At 38.4% G+C, this 20608-nt stretch overlaps 1 protein-coding gene across 1 annotated transcript in view; it reads right to left on the bottom strand.

The window, feature by feature from the left end:
* Positions 1-20608, bottom strand: part of LOC115792330 (polypeptide N-acetylgalactosaminyltransferase 10-like) — a 106480-nt gene that overhangs the window by 59060 nt on the left and 26812 nt on the right. Inside the window, exons 2-4 of the mRNA XM_030746817.1 lie at positions 13860-13962; positions 9215-9353; positions 4884-5050 (exon numbers count right to left, since the gene is read on the bottom strand). Coding sequence (XP_030602677.1) covers positions 4884-5050; positions 9215-9353; positions 13860-13962 — 409 coding nt within the window. The remainder of the gene's footprint in view (positions 1-4883; positions 5051-9214; positions 9354-13859; positions 13963-20608) is intronic.

Raw genomic sequence — 20608 nt, 5'->3', positions numbered from 1 at the left:
CAGCTGTACCAATAACTGGTCTTTTGTTCCTCTGGTGTTTCTGCCTATTCCTTTCTGGCCCTCGCTCATGTATTGCGCCACGTGCCTGTTCATCTTAGCCACTATGATGCCTGAGAGAAGCCTCCGTGTTGTGCTGAGGCAGGGACTGGTCCCTTCTGGGGATCCTTGGTGATCAGTACTGTCCAGTATGTGTATATAAAATCTCCCTCTCACTCCATGGGGTGGTACTGTATGTGTGTGATCCTCAAGTTCAGGGTCTCTACCAGAGGCCTGGGAGTTTGAGGTCTCTGTGCAGTAATTTAGGTGTTCCTAGGACTGCACTCTTCTGGACAGACTGTGCCTTGAATGTGCTGGAACCACTCTTCCAGTTTTGGGGTTACAGCTCCTAATGTTTACCACTAGAACAACTATGGACTTTACCTTACACATCTGATTCAGTTGTTCCTTCAGCTCTGTTGCTTCTCTGTTGGCTTGTGACACTGACTAATACAAACGGGACTTAGAAGATTACAAACATCTGCAGCAGACTGATAAGAGACAGATAATCTGATGTGGAAAATAAGGCTTTGCATTAATACAAACTGGGGGTCATTTCTATAATTACAACATGTGTAATCTTACACACCTTGCAGGCAAACTTCAAAGTGTTAAAAATAACTACTTCCTCGTGTTTTTATTTGCCTCAGGATAACTGTTACAAGAAATTCTGCAGACTCTGTAACTGCTGTTAAGCATAGAGGGGTAACTCGGCATCAACAGAATTCACCTGGAGGGTTTCATACCATCTGTTTGTGTGTGCGTGCGTGTGTGTGTGTGTTTGTGTATTTTATAGCTTCATGCAGACTAATTTGGTACTATTTGGTGAATGAAAATTAGGTCCCATTGTCTTTCATTTCAATGTTTAACACAGAGGAAGTCATCATAAAGCTAAAAAAAAACAAACTATTACAATATGTTAAATGCGCCTACTGTATGTGTTTATTGTTAAGCCATGCTTGTGCTGACTGTATTAAACTGGGTAGAAACCCTGAAAGTAGATAGACCTAATTTTTGCTAGGTATTGGCAAAAGTCATTTCATTTTTGTTTTTTAGTTAAAATTAGATCTTTGTTTTCATCATTATTTTTAATTGTGTATTAATCCTAAAATTATCACTTGTTAGGCAACAAGCAGACAGAGCTGAACTGTTTTATTCCTCATTTAGATTAAATTTGGCAACATAGAAACAAGTTGAGCATCCTCTGTTCCCACTCAGCAATATTCAAAATTGACCATTTGTGTGTTGTTATAGTCTATGACCCAACCAAAGTGTGTTGTTAAGGATTTCAGCGTCATTTTGGCCTTGCTCAGCAGTTCTTTTTGAATTTTACCAACCTTGGTATTAACCATAATTAAGTCCAAGGCAATAAATGACAAATGAATATCTAAATTGAATATCAAATTGGTAAATAATAAAAAAAAAAAGTGCCAGAAACTGAACACTGAATACAAGATAGGGCCTCAGAGAGTTTGCTTTATTAGTTGCCTCCAGGTGGTTTGCATCTAAATATCCTATTACACATTTCTGAGATCTGGGACATAGTTAAACCTCTTTAATCTGTATTACATTCCAGGCCCTGGCACACCCCCACAGTTCTTTCTTTTTTGTTTTTTTGGCTGGGGTCTGTGATGTGAACAGACATCACACACCCCAGATTTGGATTTTATTACTAAAAACATTGGATAACTTGCTTCTTGCTTATATACTTTTTATGTTTTTATTAATTTATTTTGTTTGTTTGTTTGTTTGTTTGTTTTGCAGGCATTGTTTTAGGAAGCCCTTTTTATGTGCTGTGTTTACACCATGAATCCTCAACAATAATCAGTCGACAACTACAATATTGCATACAAATTACAAAAAACAATTATACCACACCAGGCATGAATATCATTGATTCATCCCCCGTCTTTTTTTCATTGTTATAGAGAATTATTTCTCAGCTTCATAAAATTAATGTGTGAACCAGAAATAATAAATACCCTGTAGGTCTGAACCACACTTACTTCACACCAAATCACTTTTCCTCTAGTCTTCTATAATGCACTCTTGTCCATGGTTTAAAGCTGGGCATTGATTTATGTGTGCACAGAATCTGTCCAGAATCATTCTCTTCAACATTGTAGCGCTACTCACCAGACCAGACCCGACTGAAGTTCATTTTGTCCTCGTGCCTCTTGAGCATTAATTACTGCCAAACTCATGTCTTATCAAATGACAGTGGTGGTTAGAGGGAACGTCAAAGCAGGCGGTCTGTAGAGGTTAAACACCTTCCTTGTGGCTGTGTAATGTTTTCCCATCAATCCTGATGACATGGGAGCTCAGACCCATCCTAGGTTTCAAGCTTTTTTCTTCACAAAACTGAACAGTGTTTTGCTTCCCACCCATCAGAGTGTGTGAGGGTAGAGAGAATAAGATCAGATGCACTTAAGGCCTGAGCTATCCTCTTATTTATTCATTCATTCCTTACTTCCTTTACCTAAAGTTTACTTCATTGGTTTGTTATCAGTTTTTAAGTAAATTACCAAAGAAGGGCCTCTAAGAGGAAATCAGATGTTTAAGTAGTCTTTTAACGTTCTGCTCTACCAAAGAACAAAACCTTATGTAAAATTGTCTTTTTTTTTTCTAAATAGCTATGCCACAACAAAACACTGATATGATTGTTTATTGTTTTGCAGTAGCTAAATATATTTTGGAGGTCAAATGCACCACAGACTAGTCCATTTCAGTAAAATGGGCTAGCCTGCCACATAATTTTTCACTTTGATTTTTGGAGTGTCTTTAATTCAGCCCGCTGTGGGTTGATAATTTTCATTTCCATCAAACAATATGGCATCCTTTTATGCTTAGCACATTATTAAGTCTGTATCACTATGGATATCCAGCATGATTTTTCTTCCCATTGAGATCTTGTGTTTTCAAAGTGTTCCTTTAAATTTTTTTTTGAGCAGCATATTTAAGCCTGGATATATCCTTTTGACCCTGTGTTGATTAGAGAAAATCCAAAATAAATTCAAACTTGTGCACCCAATTCTCATTTTTTTAAAGTTATTTAATCTGTATGCTGTACAGAAGAAATGGTTATTGATCTATTGATAGATTTATATACAGTAGAGAGTTTACAGTTGTACTGTACACTGACTAGCCAAACCAGAGAAAAACATGGAGCCTCGACAGAGGAACTTGTGTAGTTTCTTGTGGGTAGCTTGACCCGAACGTGGAGAGGTTCCATTTTTTTTTAAATGCTCAGCTGCTCTGGCCTTTTTAGGCCTTTTTAGGTTACATGGCAACTATGCAGTTATGCAATCACAAATTTTGTTTGAAAAAACATGTTTCTACCAAATTGAAATTAGGACTACTGGCGACTTTGAATGGTTCTAATTATGCACCATCTTTTGAAAAAATCAAGGCCTTAAAAACTAGTTAACATTTAATTCACCTATGCAAATATTTGAGCACAACACTTTTGATGGAACTGACTAAAGTGTCCAGCAATATAAACAATTAAATCGTTATTGTTTCCACCCCACTTGGCAGCAGCAGTAGGAGGGTTTAGACTTGGAGCTGTGATGGGTGGTAACCTTTAAATGACTCTAAGGCAGTGGAACATCTCATTACCGTGGAGACGAGAGGTAAACACATCCTTCAACGAGGGACCGTGACAAAGAGCGCTAATTAACAAGGAGTTAAACACTTTAAGAGGCCTGATTAAGGGAGAGTGAGAGAAAAAGCAACACACTGAAATGTGCACACACACATAAACCTATGCAATGATAGATGGGATATAGTTGCTGCAAATAGCTCTTGAGGACAGTCAAAGCCAATGTATACTGTACATTATACAGCATCTTTATGTTTGTTTGTAGTTTTTTTTTTTTGGCCACAGCAGCTTTATTTGTAATGAAGAGATACGGGGGAAGACATGCGGGCAAATTGGCAAGAGGCCAGCACTCGAACCTGCGCCGCCCGCACTGCAATGTGGCATTTGCACCAGCTTCACCACTGAGCCACCCGGGCGCCCATATGTTTGTTTGTAGTTGACGGTTTCACGCTTATTATAATATTTTCATTAGGGATCTGCACTATTCATTGTTTACTGGGAACTGTGTCAGTGCCCAGCTGCAGCAGACTTGTGGCAAGCTAGCTTTGTCTTGCACATTTTGTGCTGGACCTCATTTTCTTTATATTTTTAAGAACATTTTAAGGTTGTAGTGATATTTGGCTTTGCATGTTTATTGTATTTGTACAGTAGCATTGTACAGTAGCATGCACAGCCACACTCAGAACTGATTACTGCCAGATCTGTTGAATCAAGAAATCCCTTAAATAGAACCTGTGTGACAAAGTGAAGTAGGCTAAATATCTCAAAAAGCAACACATTGTGCTACAAACTAAAGCAATTCAAGAAGAGACAAGAAACAAAGTCACTGAGATCTGTTGTGATCTATTATGGTTAGAAAGCCATTTCTAAGGCTTTGGGACTCCAGCAAACCAGCAAAACTCATAGTGGTAAAAAGCACTCCATTTGCCATTCATTGTCAGTCACTTGATCGCAGTTCTTCCTGCTAATGGTAGCACAACCAGTTATTAGATTTTAGGGGCCAGTTACTTTTTCTCATAGTGCCTGGTAGGTTTGGTTAACTTTTTTCACTTTATAAATGAAATCATTATTTAAAAGTTTATTTGACTAATATTAAAATTAGTTTGATCTGAAATATGCAAGTGGGAAAAATATGAAAAGAAAAACTAATGAAAGGGCAAATACTTTTTCATAGCACAGAATATCTGTCTTTTAAACTTCAGTTGTGTCTATAAACTTTGACAGTTTTGAGAAGCTCTCACTGTACCTTTGTCGCTGAAGTCATCGACCAATATGATCTCTGTGATGAGTTGCGGAGGAGATCGGTTGAGCACACTGTGAACAGTCCTTAGCAGAGATGACCAGCCCTCATTATGGAAAGGGATGATAATACTGGTGTTGGGAAGCTTTTCTGCATACAGCTTCTGTCTACAGCTACACAAACACACAAAACATAAATAAATGTAGCACATCTGAAAATAAGTAACAGATGGTATATTCAAGAAAGGACAATAGCATCTTGTTCATATCCTTCAAGCAGCCATGAACCATTCTTTTTCTTTTTTTTTGCACACTCATCTTTTCAGCACCTTTAAGGTTGCAAAGGACATGTATAAATTCAGCAGTCAAATGGATGTGTTTGGGCATGGTGAGCAGACAGCAGCTCTACTCATTTCACTGCAATCCAGGTGCAATCTTCTCCAAAAGCTCAATTCAATTCACTTTCTATCATCGGCTATTACAGAGACAATTGTATTTGCTTGCCTCTTACTGGAAAGAAGAAAATAAATAATAAGAGAAAACAATTTCTAGGACTACTTTCCATTTCATATATACATATAGAGTTGGGTCAGAAGTTTACATACAATCATCATCATCATGAATGCCATGGTATTTAGGGGCTTTTAATGATTTATTTGAACTGTTCTAACAAATATCTGATCTCAATGGGAGGGGGGGGTTAATTCATGCTGGATATCTATAATGATATGGACTGGGTAATGCGTTACAAACGAAAGCATGCTACATCATCCAATGGAAGGGCTGAGCGCTGAATTCAAATTCACTCCCAAAATCAAAGTAAAAAAATGATGTGGCAAGCTATCCCATTTTGCCAAAATTTTATTGCATCAATTCAAAATGGCACTCAGTAGTTTGTAGGGCCTGCAAAGGCAGTTTGCCAGGGCCAGGTTTGCACAAGAACATTTTCAGATAAAAACTGTAAAGTTTTGTAGCGTTTTGGCCTGTCGCTTAGTCCAAAACGCATTTTGAGTCCCTGAAATGGCACAATTTGAAAAAAAGTTCCAGAGTGGAGCCTTTTCAAAATGCTCCATCTCCATGTAAATGGCTAAAATGCTATTTTTTGAAAACGGTACTGGCACATGCACGCTATGGTTGTGACTCCTATACACACACTGCCAACTTGTGGCCTGGCATGAGAACTACATTGTTTTCAATGTCTCTTGTGAATCTGTGTGAATGTCGACTGTTTTGAAAACGCTCCTGTCTGAATGCGTTACTTTTCGCTAACGAAAACAGAAAAGCAATCCAGTTTCCACTGGATTGTTTTTATTTAAATGGGGCATAGGAGAGCTGGGCATGGCTGTAGAAAGACTGGTATCTGCTACTTTGTGCAAGGAAGAACAGGATAAGCACTGCCAGAGCCCTACAAAATGACCTCCAGCAGGCCACGGGTGTGAATGTCTCTGACCAAACAATCAGAAACACACTTTATGCGGGTGACCTGAGGGCCCAACGTCCTCTAGTGCCCGGCATTGTGGAGCCCGATTGGCATTTGCCATAGAATACCAGAATTGACAGGTCCACCACTGGTACCCTGTGAGTTTCACGTTGTCAGGCATGTACACAAGCACGTGGGGGCCATACAAACTACTGAGTACTATTTTGAGTTGCTGCAGACTAGTCCATTTCAGTAAAATGGGCTAGCCAGCCACATAATTTTTCACTTTGATTTTTGGAGTGTCTTTAATTCAGCCCGCTGTGGGTTGATAATTTTCATTTCCATCAAACAATATGGCATCCTTTTATGCTTAGCACATTATCGAGTCTGTATCACTATGGATATCCATATCCAGCATGATTTTTCTTCCCATTGAGATCTTGTGTTTTCAAAGTGTTCCTTTTAAAAAAATTTTAAGCAGCATATTTAAGCCTGGATATATCCTTTTGACCCTGTGTTAATTAGAGAAAATCCAAAATAAATTTAAACTTGTGCACCCAATTCTCATTTTTTTAAAGTTATTTAATCTGTATGCTGTACAATCCTTTCACCCTGGAAAATGAACAGTTCATTAAAATCCCCATGTAAACTAATGTGTTTAGTACAGATTGTCTTCAGCTGTGTTGCTTCATAAATATAAAGTAATTGATGGCAACATATGCTTGAAAAAACATCTTTTTCAGTGAACACCTGATAGAACTAATAGCAAATTATATAAAATCACATGAGAGCAATCATGTTGTTGGCTGAAGTTGCAGTAAATCTTCATCAATATAAGTATTCGAAGAAAAAACTTAACTCTTCATTGAAAAGCCTAAAAAAAATTCCCATTTGTTTAACTGACAAATGATGCTGTAAATAACACTTCCGTCAAACACTTGCAGTGTTATTTGGCTATTTTGTATGCTGTTATATTTTAAAGGTTCATTTAACAGGGTTTAGTCTGGGGAAAAAAGGAAACAAGAGCTCTAATGTCACATCATGTGAAATTATCTCAGGAGCTTTGTCATCAAAGCAATGGTTCCACCCTTAATTCAGGGCTACTTAATAAAGGTTGTATATTAGTTTTCATCATGTACTTTTACAGGGCATGCTACTAAATACAGAGTTAATGTCAGTAATGCCGCTTGGGTTACAAAGCATGTTCTTCATGCTTCATGGACAGTTGAACTTACAGCAGTTATCAGCTGGCAACGTGGGCTCTGATGATGGGTTGCAGCTACCATCTTATGCATTAGCATCACAGCAAGAGGCAGGACCCCTGCAGAGGTGCTAATCATAGGAGGACAGTTATATTCCTGCTCTGATGGTCTAGTGTGTAGTGAACTGTGTCAGTCGATCAGTGTCTGTGTTGAACATCAGCCTGCGTGTTATTCATTCAAATAAGAACACTGGGAGACAGGCAGGCTGAGTGATCGACAGGCAGCTGGCCGACGAATCTTAACACACTTTGTCCAATTCCACAAGGGGATGGAGCGAGTGTGTGCAGCAATTAAATCTTTTGAGCGTGCAGAAATCGAATGTGTCAGTCACAGGTCTGGGACTAGGTGCCTCTTGGGCACTGTCAACATGCCACTCACTAAGAGGCAAATGCTGCTTGCAGGGCAGTCCAGGTGGAGGTGAGGGTTGGGCGCAGGTGTGTCTGTTTGATTGGTCACAGAAGAGTGATCAGTGATGGCAGCCAGTGAGAGCAACACCAGTCATCAACACCATTCCTTCATTTAAGATATTACCTGCTAATAATTCAATTACAGCCACACTAAACCAAGACTCTGATTACACCAGCTGTCACATAAACACTTGATGTTTTTTTACCCTTCCTAAATCTAAACACACCTCAAACATAGTGGCATCAGATAGGTCCATGACTCATCCTCACTCTGAATGTATATCCACACCAGCTGGATTATGAACTACAGTGCAGATCTGCATAAGAAATTTGCTATCCGTGCTGGAATGTTTTTGAGATGTTGGATTCACATTTAGTACCTAGCAGCAAAGACAAGCCAATTCACGAGACGTGGAAGGTCAAGGAAGGAATTGCTTCTACAAACACTAAAAGAAAGAAAGAGTCCTTCTGGAAACTGGCATAAAAGGAAGCTTTCAAAGCTGCTTTCCACATGGAGGAGGATGGAGGGTCAAATGTCAGTGGAAAGTTCTACTCAGGCAAAAGCAAAGCTGTGATTAAAGGCCTCTCACAATGCCAGTCAGTGATTGAAGGGAGCACACAGTTCATGGGAGTCTGGACAGGTTCTCGTTTCTTTCCCTCTCTCTCTCTTTTTTTATTCCCCTTTTTTTCTGGTGCACCAAAGCCCCAGAAGTAATCCCTGACAACCAAACATGCTCCCTATGACCTGCTGTTCAGGAGAAGATGAATTGATTCTTTGGAGTTTATTAAATAGGTCAAAATGTTGGCTTTTTATAAACACACCAGATCATACAATCAGTGCACTGGCATTTGTCGTATCTAATCCTAGACATGCATGTCAATGCCACATAATCACTTGCAGGGTCTTCTTCGGCTTGAAAGTATTCTGAAAGTTCAGGAAAACCACCTTATTACTTTCAAAATTGTTCATTTTCAAAAGCATAATTGTAGATTTAGTGGTAAAGGCCCAAAAGTTGAGTAATGAGGGCACATGTTGATTTATCACCGTGAACAATTCAATTCTAAAATATTGCTTGCTTTTCCTTATTTTCAGAACATAGTCTAAAAGAAAATGGAATATTAAATGGAAAAATGAGATTAGAATAGAGGATGACTACATTAGAAATTCAGAGTATTCAATATAAACTCAATACATAAGATAAGGTCTCTGACACACCACCACACACACGCACACACACACACCACTCACTTTTCATGGCGGATGTCTGGGAGGGAGCGGTTGAGAGAGATCCGGTTGCTGACATAAATGTTGAAGCCGTTTTCCCTGTAGGCTTGGTCGACTCTGTCATTTTCTGTCAGAGGAAATGGTTTCCCCTGTTCACCATTACCTATCAAACACAGGCGCATAGGTCAATCAATAAATAACATTTTTAAAAAATATTTAAAAATCCAGTTAAAACATTTGAAGCTCCAAAAAGCACCAACGCTGTAAAACATGGAAGACTGGTCTAGCTCAAAACCTTGTGATCAACTAGTGGCCTACTCAACAATTAGTACTCATCTCTTAAGTGATACCTTTTAAAATTGCAAAAAGGCTAAAAGTTAAGTTATTTTTTAAAAATTCCCTGTGCAGTTGTCCAACTTCCTTTGTTTAAACTAACTTTTTGTTTCAAGTAGAGATTAAAAATCAGTTTTATTTGTAATCTATCTTTTCTTTAACAATTTGTAAAGTAGTTAAAATTTGCACTGAATTCTAAATTTGATGGGGATCAATATTAAAAGATGAGGAGGGGAGTCAGATGTTTCCAATCCATGCCAAGTATTTGGCAGCTGCATTTTGGTGCAATTTAAAACAATAATTTGCTATAACAACTAAATACAGAATTACAGTAGTCAAAATGTGAATAAATGGCATGCATAATCATCACCACCTTAGCCTGAAACACATTAAACCCAGGCTTAGAAATGTTTTGAATGAGAAAAAAAAAATTACAAACATTATGGAGTGTATTTCTTTGTCTCCATACTGGGGACCAGACTCTCAGAACTACCACAATTAATCTGTAGAAAATGATCTGCCAGCCAGTATTTAATTGTATTTGTCAGTTATGTAAAATAGAGGTACGATATAAGGAAATACACAGTATAACTGACTGTCATTGACATGGCGATGATAAGGTTTACCTATAAATCATCTTATTATGTGCCCAGGCATAATATATGCAAAGCAAACAAGACAGAGAATGTGAGCACAAAAGTCAGACAGCACAGCCTGACATCATATCCTATTCAGCAAAGATCTGCTGAGCTTCAACAGTATCTACATTCAGATTTTATCTTTAAAATTATGAAGAATGTTTTGTGCATTTAGATCTGCTTTGTCATATTTTTTATTATAGAAGGATATTCCTTAAAGATTTGTATTAGGTTATATATCTGTATTGTTTTTATGTCCCGAAAGAAACACAAGCAGGTCAAAGGTTAGATTAAAGGTGTGACTATCATTGAGCATCCACTTTATAAACATACTGATGATGCAGTTTGGTTTCTAATAATATGAGAGAAGAGAAGACTCTAAATGGCCTTGATTGCATTAAACTTTATAGATGCTCCTTTTAAAATGTTGAAATGCTATTGGTTTATCTATATGAGATGCAAGGCAATACAAATGCAACCAAATTTTACAGCTAAATGTGATTAAAAATATAATCACACAGAGAAAAAATTAATATTAAGAAAATACTTTTAGCTAAAGTTGCTTAGAGAACAAGGAGCCAGTCTGGATTGACACGCTGGCTTGGCTTGACTGACTTGCTTCAATTCAACAACCATTTAAATTCAATTAAATGCTGAAAATCTGCATACCCATTGTTCTTTTGTTTCTTTCCAAAATAATTAGTGGCTAATTATTGTTATTTATGATGTTAGCAATGTGGTCAATTATCATTCTATTCTGCAAGCAGAAGTAAGGGAAGGAGCACATAGCAGAGATTTATTCAGTATTAATTTGGGTCTGCAAGGAAAAATGTCACTCTAACTTGTTGAATCATTTCCAAACTTCAACATTCGCTCCTCATGTTTCATTGTTGTTTCATTTAAAGAATTACCCAGATATGGGTATATAATATATTATATTTCCTCTCAGTGTACGTTTTTCCTCACAGTATAGTCTTCAGTTCAAAGATAGTATTTAGTTGCAGAGTTAAGGTGGAAAAAGCTGGAAAAAATATGAACTTTCAGTTGATCAACTAATCAGTTAATTGACCGGTGGTTTAGACTGTGAGACAGCATTACAGTGTTTGTGCATTAACTGCTTAATACATACATAATCCATACATTCACCACGCAGTTCAGATATTTGACATGTACACATAAGCATGTCTCTAATTGGCTGCTAATAACCCTTATTGATGCACAAACATTGTGACGATTGAGCTCATTTCAGAAGTGCATCAAATTACACTGAGCTGCTTGTTTCATTAGCCACTTATCAATGCCCTCCATGAAAATATACACACAGACGCATGCATGGAGGCTCTATAGTCAGACAAGAGCAACAAATTAAACTGAACTGCCTTGTTCCATTAGGCAGAAATGATCTGTCTATATTCCTGAAGGTAACAACTGTGGAAAATAACTCCCAACTTTAATGGCTCATTTCAGAGATAAACTCTCTTCTGCCTAATGCCGTACTTTTCCTGACATAGCAGACATGTTGGAAAGATCATTAAAATTGGGATTTCTAGCCTTCCCCCGGCAAATATGAACCATAAAACAATTAATTTTTTTATATTTTGGGGGGAGGGGGTTCCATCAGATTTCTTTTTTATAATTTTCAGTATTCTTTTCATTACACTCTCTAAATTGATCACTAAAAAGGAGCAAAAATAAGAAAAAGATAGAAAAAATGGAAATGCATTATCCTGTTTTAATATGCCAAGAATGGCTTTATTTAGTTGCCAATTTACATACAAGGAACAATTGTGATTTACCTAATCAACCAATTTTGCTCCTAACATGAGGCATTCTGCATTGCCTCTGAATTATTCTGCACTATATTTCTTCAGATTTATTGCTAAAACAGAGAGTGAGTGACTTGAATACAACACTGCCAAGCATGTTCATGAAAAACACTCTGAAGGTTTTTCTGTTGCATAAGAAGCTCTGCAGTAATATGTCCTCTATAACTCTGCACTTATACAGATTTTTGAGAATTTCTTCTTCAAAAGTAGGCATTCATGGGTTTTTCTGATGTTACTTGCTAAGAAATGCATATGAATAGTTTCCAAGGATTTGCACCACATGCAATGCATAGTTTTAATCACATAAGCAAAGAACTTTTGGTCACTGTAGGATCCCCCTTTGGGGTATAGAAGGCCAAAGGAGTTTACTATCTCTGGGTCACAAGTCACGGGAAGGTGGAGAAAGAGATGCAGATCTCATGCTGGTCCACTATAGTGATGTGAGAGTTGAGCTGGAAGGCAAAGCTTTTGTTTTGTAAGTAAATCTACATTTCAAGCATCTATAGTCATGAGCTATGGGTAATGGCCAAAAGAATGAGATCTAGGATCTCAAGTTTCCTCTTTAGGGTAGTTAGGCAAAGCCTTAGAGATGGAGTGACGAGTTCAGACACCAGAGGGGAGCTTTGGGTAAAGATGGTTCAGCCTGAACCAACAAATGAATCTAATCAGGATGTTTCCTGAGCACCTTCCTGTGAAGGTTTTCTGAAGGCTGAGAGGAAATCTAAGGTAGACCAAGAACACACAGGAGGGGTTATTTATCTCATCTAGCCTGAGAGCATCTCAGCATCCCCCAGGAGGAACTGAAAAACACTGATAGGAAGAACAATGCCTGGGAACCTTTCTTAGCCTGCCAATGTACCACTTCAGACCTGACTTTGCATAGGCTGAATAAACAACCTGATATAATATTATATATTTTTTTTTAAATAAAAAAGTTGAAGGACAGTATGTCTATAGGCCAACCAGCTCAATGAAATCACACACACTCCCATATTTCTCTTCTTGTCCATATTATACATCCAATTGTACCGTTATGTCATGCTTTGCTTTAAAATGTGAAAGTACAAAGATTTTCAATTCATCAATGCTTCAGAATCTATATGCATTTTCTCAGCATTAGAACCTTTAGCTTATCGTTAATGACGTGTCTGAACTTTAAGCGCGTGGATTAGATGTTTATTAACTACATGCATCTCGGGTGTTAGCATCTTCCTTTACATTTGTTTTTATTATCAATCCTGTTTTCTCCAAGCTGTGGAAGTGCATCGCTCTCTATTGAGAAAATTAATAACTCATTTAGAGCTTTAACCAGGGGTGCCTGAAAAAGCCTTTATAACTTTGAATTTTTCTAATTTTGCGATATGCTTTTCTATGTGCTAGTTTTTTGTTTATTTAAAAAAAAAACCTCAAACAATTGAGTTTTTTCCTCAGTAACTATGGTGTAATCATTTTTTTAAGTCTCAGACCTGTTGGTAGTCTTTCTAAAATTCTGTTCCTTTCCCATTGGGGTTTCTCATAATACCATGGAAAAGCCGACTAAGTCTGTTATGTTTGCATTAGAAAAAAAGAAAGAAAGATAGATGAGCTATGTTAGATAAGCTACTCAAGGTCTCACACAGAATCTATGCTTATTGTCCAAGATTAAGTGTGTTTAATTATGAATTCAGAACAGTATTTGTAGCATTGATTCACAATGGTTCTTAGAGTGAGTGAGAAATCCACTTGGAGGGAATTAAGAGAAGGAGAAAAAAAAAAAAAAAGACAGCACAACAGTGGTGCTTTAGTGTGTATGTGTGTGGTCTTGTGCTAAAACAGAGCAGATGTTCAGAGTCCAGAACAAAACTGCAGCATCAGCAAAAAGTTTGTACGTACCAATGCGTGCAGCATCTCTCTTCATTGCCTCATAGTCGTGCCAGTCTATCCGCCGCACACCATCGAGTCCCACCTGAGTGACCTTACGCAGCTGGTTCAACCACTGCAGAGAAAACAGAAACGCTTTTAAGACATCTTTCACATCTTTTCAGGTGGTCTTATAGTATAGATGTCAAGTTTTATGACACACAAAGGGCTACAAATTTGGCTCACACAAAACCCCTCACCTCACTCAGTTACAGAAGTACTCCAAATGACAATCATTTATGAAAGCTTGCTGAAGTACAGTGCTGTGGTCAGTGATCAGAAAAGACCAGAACTATGAGCTGTCTTGAGATGTTTCTATAGAAAACCAAAAGCTTTAAATAGAGACTCATTTCAAGTGACATTAGAAGATACAGAAAGGACGTTACTAAGTGATGCCAAAAACTGCTTAAATACAATATACATTTTTTTTTAACAGGATACATATTTGGTAAAGAAAACAGACTTTCTATCTCTGCAGTCTTCCTCTTGGCTTTCCTTCCTAAAGCATGCTGCTGATAGCTGGGATTTCACAAAAAAGGGGAAAAAATATCTGCTTTTTATCTGTATTACAGAGAAAATGACATTCAGTTTCACTGTCATCACACACACACCCACACACACACACACACACACACACTCATCACCATAAGCTATTATTCTCTACACAGAATTAAAATGCAAAAGCAGCCATTTACAAAATTCTCCCCGCTTTAGAAATGACTTCTCAGTGTCTCGAGATATTATGGGATCACAGCACAATGATTAATCAATTAGCTCTGTGGGAGGATGCAATTAGTGAAATGTTGTTAATACAAATGACAAGTCTGACTACATAGAGTATTATTAACCAGTCTGTTAGCTGATGCCATAGTACAGTTAAGAAAAAAAAAAAAAAACATAATGATGAGTCTACAGCTGGTCTCTTTTTTTCTGTTTGCTTCTATTCTGTTCGCTGTTGAAACAAACAGCCAAGCCAATCAGCCAATATGCTCTATTTCAGTGAGTATATTTTAACAATTTATCCTAAAATGTAATAAAGTATGTTTTTACATGTGCTGTGAATCAAGATTCACAAAGTACGAGTAAAAAGTATATAATCAGTGTAATTTGAATTGTGGAAGGACCAATCTTTGCGAAAGCTCATGTGATTACAAAGATCATCAATAAACAGTGAATGCCAGAGTAAGACTGCTAGAAAAAAATGATGGTTACCAAAATTATTATGATTCATGCTCTTGGTCCTGGGAACCTGATTAGGAGATAAGCTTGGCCGGCTATGACTCAGGAGAAAAATCGGGTCGTGTACTAATTGAAAGGCCAGTGCTTTGAGTCCTGGCTTCTCCTGCCTGCATGTCAAAGTGTCCTTGGGCAAGGTACTGAATACTAATAACCGTCCTCAATGTGTTGTTGGCATGTGATAGAATTTGTGTGTTTGTGTGTATGTATGAATTTGTGTGTGAATAAAACTTGTATTGTCCAGCACATTGATTGGTTGATTAGATTAGAAACGTACTGCATAAAAACTGTTTATTTATCATTTACTGTTGCTGAAGACCTGCACTTTGTGTCAATGACAGGTGGAAAAACCTCTGGGCAGGTTTCCAAGTTAAATTTTCTCAGCTTTTCTTTTTTTTTCCCTGGGCATCAATTAAGGCTGTTTTCTCAAAGCCAGTTGCATGAATCATTCACCCACAAAGTGTCCTTTGGTGGCCAAGCTAGACACATCAGGTTATGGCATTAATGACAGGTGTCTGTCTCTTCCAACTTGTCAGTTTTCAAAGCACAAACATTAATAACTAGTGACTAGTCTCAACTTTGTGTCAAGTGGGAGAGAAGAATACTGTTGCCACATGACGGTCTGTGAAATACACTAGACGGTGTCCTATCCAACCAGAGCCATTAGTGACCAACTATCAGCTACAAGATGATGGGTTGCAAATTCCTCTATATACACGCTTAACAACTGAACTCTTAAGTCTTAAAATGAAATTCACTGGAATGCCAAATTACTGAATGAAAGGTAGTTCAATTTAAAGCAATAGCTCAGCCATTTTATAATGCTTTTACAATAATAATAAAGTATAGTTTTTTAGGGATGCTGTCAGAGAAGTATTCATTTTTGACAGACCTACATCTTGGTGTCGTTCTCACTATGGTATATGTTACAGAGCAGAGTGGTGTTTTCAGTAGCTTAATCTGTATTGCTCAATTAGATTATGACTTATTTCATAGTGTAATCTTCATGTGCTTTATCCAAAACACACTCTCTGCTGAATCACTTGCAAATTAAATTCACAGTATTCACTTAATGTGTTTTAAGGGGTTCACTTACTCAGCATAGCTCTTAGCTTAGCTTTTAGCCGAGTGACTAACAGCATGGATGCTTTGAATGGTTTGAATCATATTTATCTAACAGACTCAAGTGTGTTCAATGAGTCTTCTTCATACACTGAGGTTAATTATGGAGTTCCACAGGGTTCTGTACTAGGACCAATTCCATTTACACTATTTATGCATCCCTTGGGCAGTATTATGAAAAGGCATTGTATCATTGTTATGCAGATGATACCCAGCTTTATCTATCCATAAAGCCAGATGACACACATCAGTTAGTTAAATTTCAGGAATCTCTTAAAGACATGAAGGCTGGATGACCTCTAATTCCATGCTTCTAAATTTGGGAAAACTGAAGTTGTTGTTCTCAACCCTACAAACTTTAGAAACATTGTGTCTAACCAGATACTTACTCTGGATGGCATTACCTTGGCCTCCAAGCTCCAAGTATTTTTTGACCAGGATATGTCCTTCAGTGCACATATTAAGCAAATATGTAGGACTGCTTTTTTGCATTTGCGCAATATTTATAAAATTAGAAAGATCCTGTCTCAGTGTGATGCTGAAACGTTAATTCATGCATTTATTTCTTCTAGGCTGGACTATTTTTGGAATTTTTTTCTTCAACCTTAGATTTGGGGTGGCAATGTGAACTCACCTATTAAAAATAGAAGCATTTTGGATTTACACCTTAGACACAGTCCCCAGTGGACCCCATGAAGAATTCGATTTGAGATCCTTTCTATAATTTTTTTTAATTTCTCCTTCTCTTAGTAAGACAAGGCAAGGGGGAAGAGGGAGGCAGGACAACAGGTCAGGGGGGAGATTTCATTATCCCCACACTCCGAGATTGGGTACCAAGCCCCAGTTATAACAACTAATATGCTGAATACCAGAGCAGCTGACCTGAAAGATAAGATCATGGCTAAAAAGGAAAATTGGACCCCTCGACGCCAACTACCAAGACTACGTGAAGTACCCTCTGAAACTCTACTAGAAGATGCGAATGCAGCACTACAGACAATCCCTATCAGTTCATGTATACCATGCCAACAGTGATACTTGAGATGCTTGGCTATAAGATGAACAGCCACAATGGACGGCGAGAGGCTAAGATCAAAGCAGTACGAAGGGAAGTTAGCCAATTATCTAATTATCAATTAGCAGAAAGGTATGATGAAGAAAGGGGTGCTTAAGAACAGGCTGTCCATATGTGAGGCCTTAGAGACTGCCAAGCAAAGACTCGCAGTACTCTCAGTGGCAGGGGAACAATACGAGAACAGCACCCCCACCAAGGCTAGAGATGGAGCAATATTGGAAGAGCATATGGGAGAAGGATACAACACACAACACCAATGCTCAGTGGCTAGTAGATCTAAGAGCAGATCACAGCAACCTCCCTGAACAGGATCCAGTAACCATCACAGTGGCAAACATCCAGGAAAGAGTGTCACATATGAAGAGCTGGACAGCACCAGGCCCTGACATGATTCACACCTACTGGCTAAAGAAGCTAACTCCACTCCACAAGTGCCTGGCAGCACAAATGAACCAGCTGTTAGAAGCGAAGACACACCCAGAACGGCTGACTGAAGGCCGGACGGTCCTGATCCCCAAGGACCCCCAGAAGGGACCAGTCCCATCCAACTACCGGCCCATAACCTGCCTCAGTGGTTGAGAATAACAGAGCTAAGATCCTGTGGGACTTCCAGATGCAGACAGACAAACTTGTGATGGCTAACCAACCAGACATAGCAGTGGTGGACACACAAAAGAAGAAGGCTGTAGTGAATGATGTTGCAATACCAAGTGACAGCAACATCAAGAAGAAGGAATATGAGAAGCTTGATAAATACCAAGGGCTCAGAGAGGAGCTGGAAAGGATGTGGAAGATAAAGGTAACAGTGGTCCCCGTGGTAATTGGAACACTCAGGGCAGTGACCCCCAAACTGGGAGAGTGGCTCCAGCAGACTCCTGGAAGGACATCTGAGATGTCTGTCCAGAAGAGCACAGTCCTGGGAACAGCTAAGATACCGCGCAGGACCCTCAAGCTCCCAGGTCTCTGGTTTTGTATTAAATTTATACTTACGACTCAGGAGCTTTTTGCTGGTGTGCGGACTTCTTTTTCCTTTCTCTTGAACAGCATGTCTTTTGTCATCTCCCTCCTCTCACCTCCAACCAGTCACGGGAGATGACTGCCCCTCCCTGAGCTTATTTCTCCTGGAGGTTTCTTCCTGTTAAAAGGGAATTTTTCCTGCCCACTGTCTCAAGTGCTTGCTCATAGGGGATCATTTCGACTGTTGTGTTTTCCTTGTAATTACTGTATGGTCTTTACCTTACAATATAAAACTCCTTAACATAACTGTTTGTTGTGATTTGCCACTTTATAAATGAAACTGTATTGAATTGAATTACTACCTATTAATATCTGTTACCTTAGGGTTTTTTTGTTTGTTTGTTTGTTTGTTTTTATTATTGAGGGTGTAGTTTGCAGCACTGTTGTGTCAGACTACACATTATGAGGTGTTACCAACCCATCTGCAATTTGAGAGAAGATGAAGTAATTTTTGAAGAATGGCCAAACAGATCTCTGTGAATTGTATTTTGTCTTAAAATGCCCATAAATACTTGTGTGATGAAAATATAGGTCCAAATCATGATGCAAATAAAGATGTTCTTAGCTATGGCTGTGTCTGGGACAAGCCTTGTGGCTTCACCGCAAAAAAAAATCAGCATCCTGATTGTTTAGCAGCACCTGGTTTTGACATAAATGGTAGCCCTTCATTCTGATTGACGGTTTTAGAAAAGTGGTCAATAATGGATGATCTGTGCAAAGAGGTTATTGAACTAAAGACACCATCACTACCTTCCAGCAAGCTGACGTGAATGACGGACCACATCACAGAGATTTATTCAGCATTGATTTGAGTCTGCCAGCAAAAACCTCACTTTTAGTTATCTAATTGTCTCACAACTCCATCCTTATTCCTCCTTTTTGGTTCATATTTCCTCTCAGTGTGTCGTGCCAGGACCTGACATGCAGTTAAAGTCCATCTGTGTGTTTCCCACTGAAAGGAAGCGACACTGTGCTGCCCCATTTCCTTTTGATTAAAATTTCAGCACACGTCGGCGTGATATTCCACTGGGGCTTTCTGCTCTAACAAGACCTTGAAAAACAAGACAAGGAGAATGAGAAACTTTTGTAATCTGAGCCTCTGTGAGAATCTTGGTGTGACTTTGCTTAGGTGTTATTTTGTGTGTTTATGTGGTGTGCCTGGGCTGAGACTGAGAAAAACAGGAAAAGCGAAAAAATGTGGGTGAGAAGCTGATAGAGATAAGCAAAATGCTAGAGAAAAGGGGCAGAAATACAAAAAAAAAACCTGAAAGTCTACTTGTTCTAACTCCATCCCTTCCCCTCTCTTCCTCTTTCTCACACCTGCACTCACACACCCAAGAAGCAGATGTAGAGGACCTCACAAATAAACAGCTGAGGGAATTTAAATCCCAGAAAAGCTGTCGTAATCACTCAACACTATTATGCAGGAAATGGAACTGGACACCACATTAACCCAGCTTTCTAGTGAAATATCCATTGCCTTCCCACAATTCAACTGAATTTGGTTCAATTTGAATTTACCATGATTCTGCACATGACAATGCACCCACCCACCCAGCTGCAAATAGCAGACTGTCATCAGGACCAGATATTCTTGCATGAGTTGCTGAAGACAAACCACAAAGTTAAAAGAATATACCTTTAGAAGTGAACTGCACTAAAGTAAATTCCCGTTGATAATTTATAAAGTAAATTCATCCCAAAATCAGAGTATTTTCTCCCCTCTGGCCTGTGGTCCTGTGTATCTATTTAGACTGATTTGAATGGCATGGATGGCACCAGATCACACTTCCCATGTGGTGCTCAAAGCATCAATTCAGCACCGATGTTTTTGAAGAAATCATAGCCAGGTCATTGTAATATTTTGGAACTGTTTATTATTGATTTCTAATTGGTTTTACTGTTGATTTCATGCTTTGCGTTTTGATGTTTGTTGAGTTTGGTTTTCCTGTTTAGCTTTTATTTTCATCCTAGTATGTTAAGCTTTATTTCATGTTGCACCATTTGACTTCTGATTTGTGTATTATATTGATCATTCCTCTTTTGATTTTATTGGTGTTCCAGTGTTGTAGTTTTGATTTATGTTTCATTGGGTTTCAGCCCCTGTTTTGAGTTTACCCCCCCACCCCCACCCCCGTGTGTTAGTGAGTGTTATCCTGCCTTTGTTTTAATTTTACTCTAAAGTCTTTTTGTTCTGTGTTTGGTATCATTTCCAGTTTGGCTGTTTTACAGTGAATACTGTTTCTTTCATTTATCATGTTAGTTTTACTTC

This window comes from Archocentrus centrarchus, chromosome 14, assembly GCF_007364275.1.
Source record: "Archocentrus centrarchus isolate MPI-CPG fArcCen1 chromosome 14, fArcCen1, whole genome shotgun sequence".
Lineage (NCBI taxonomy): Eukaryota > Metazoa > Chordata > Actinopteri > Cichliformes > Cichlidae > Archocentrus > Archocentrus centrarchus.
This window is presented reverse-complemented; position numbering and strand designations above follow the sequence as displayed.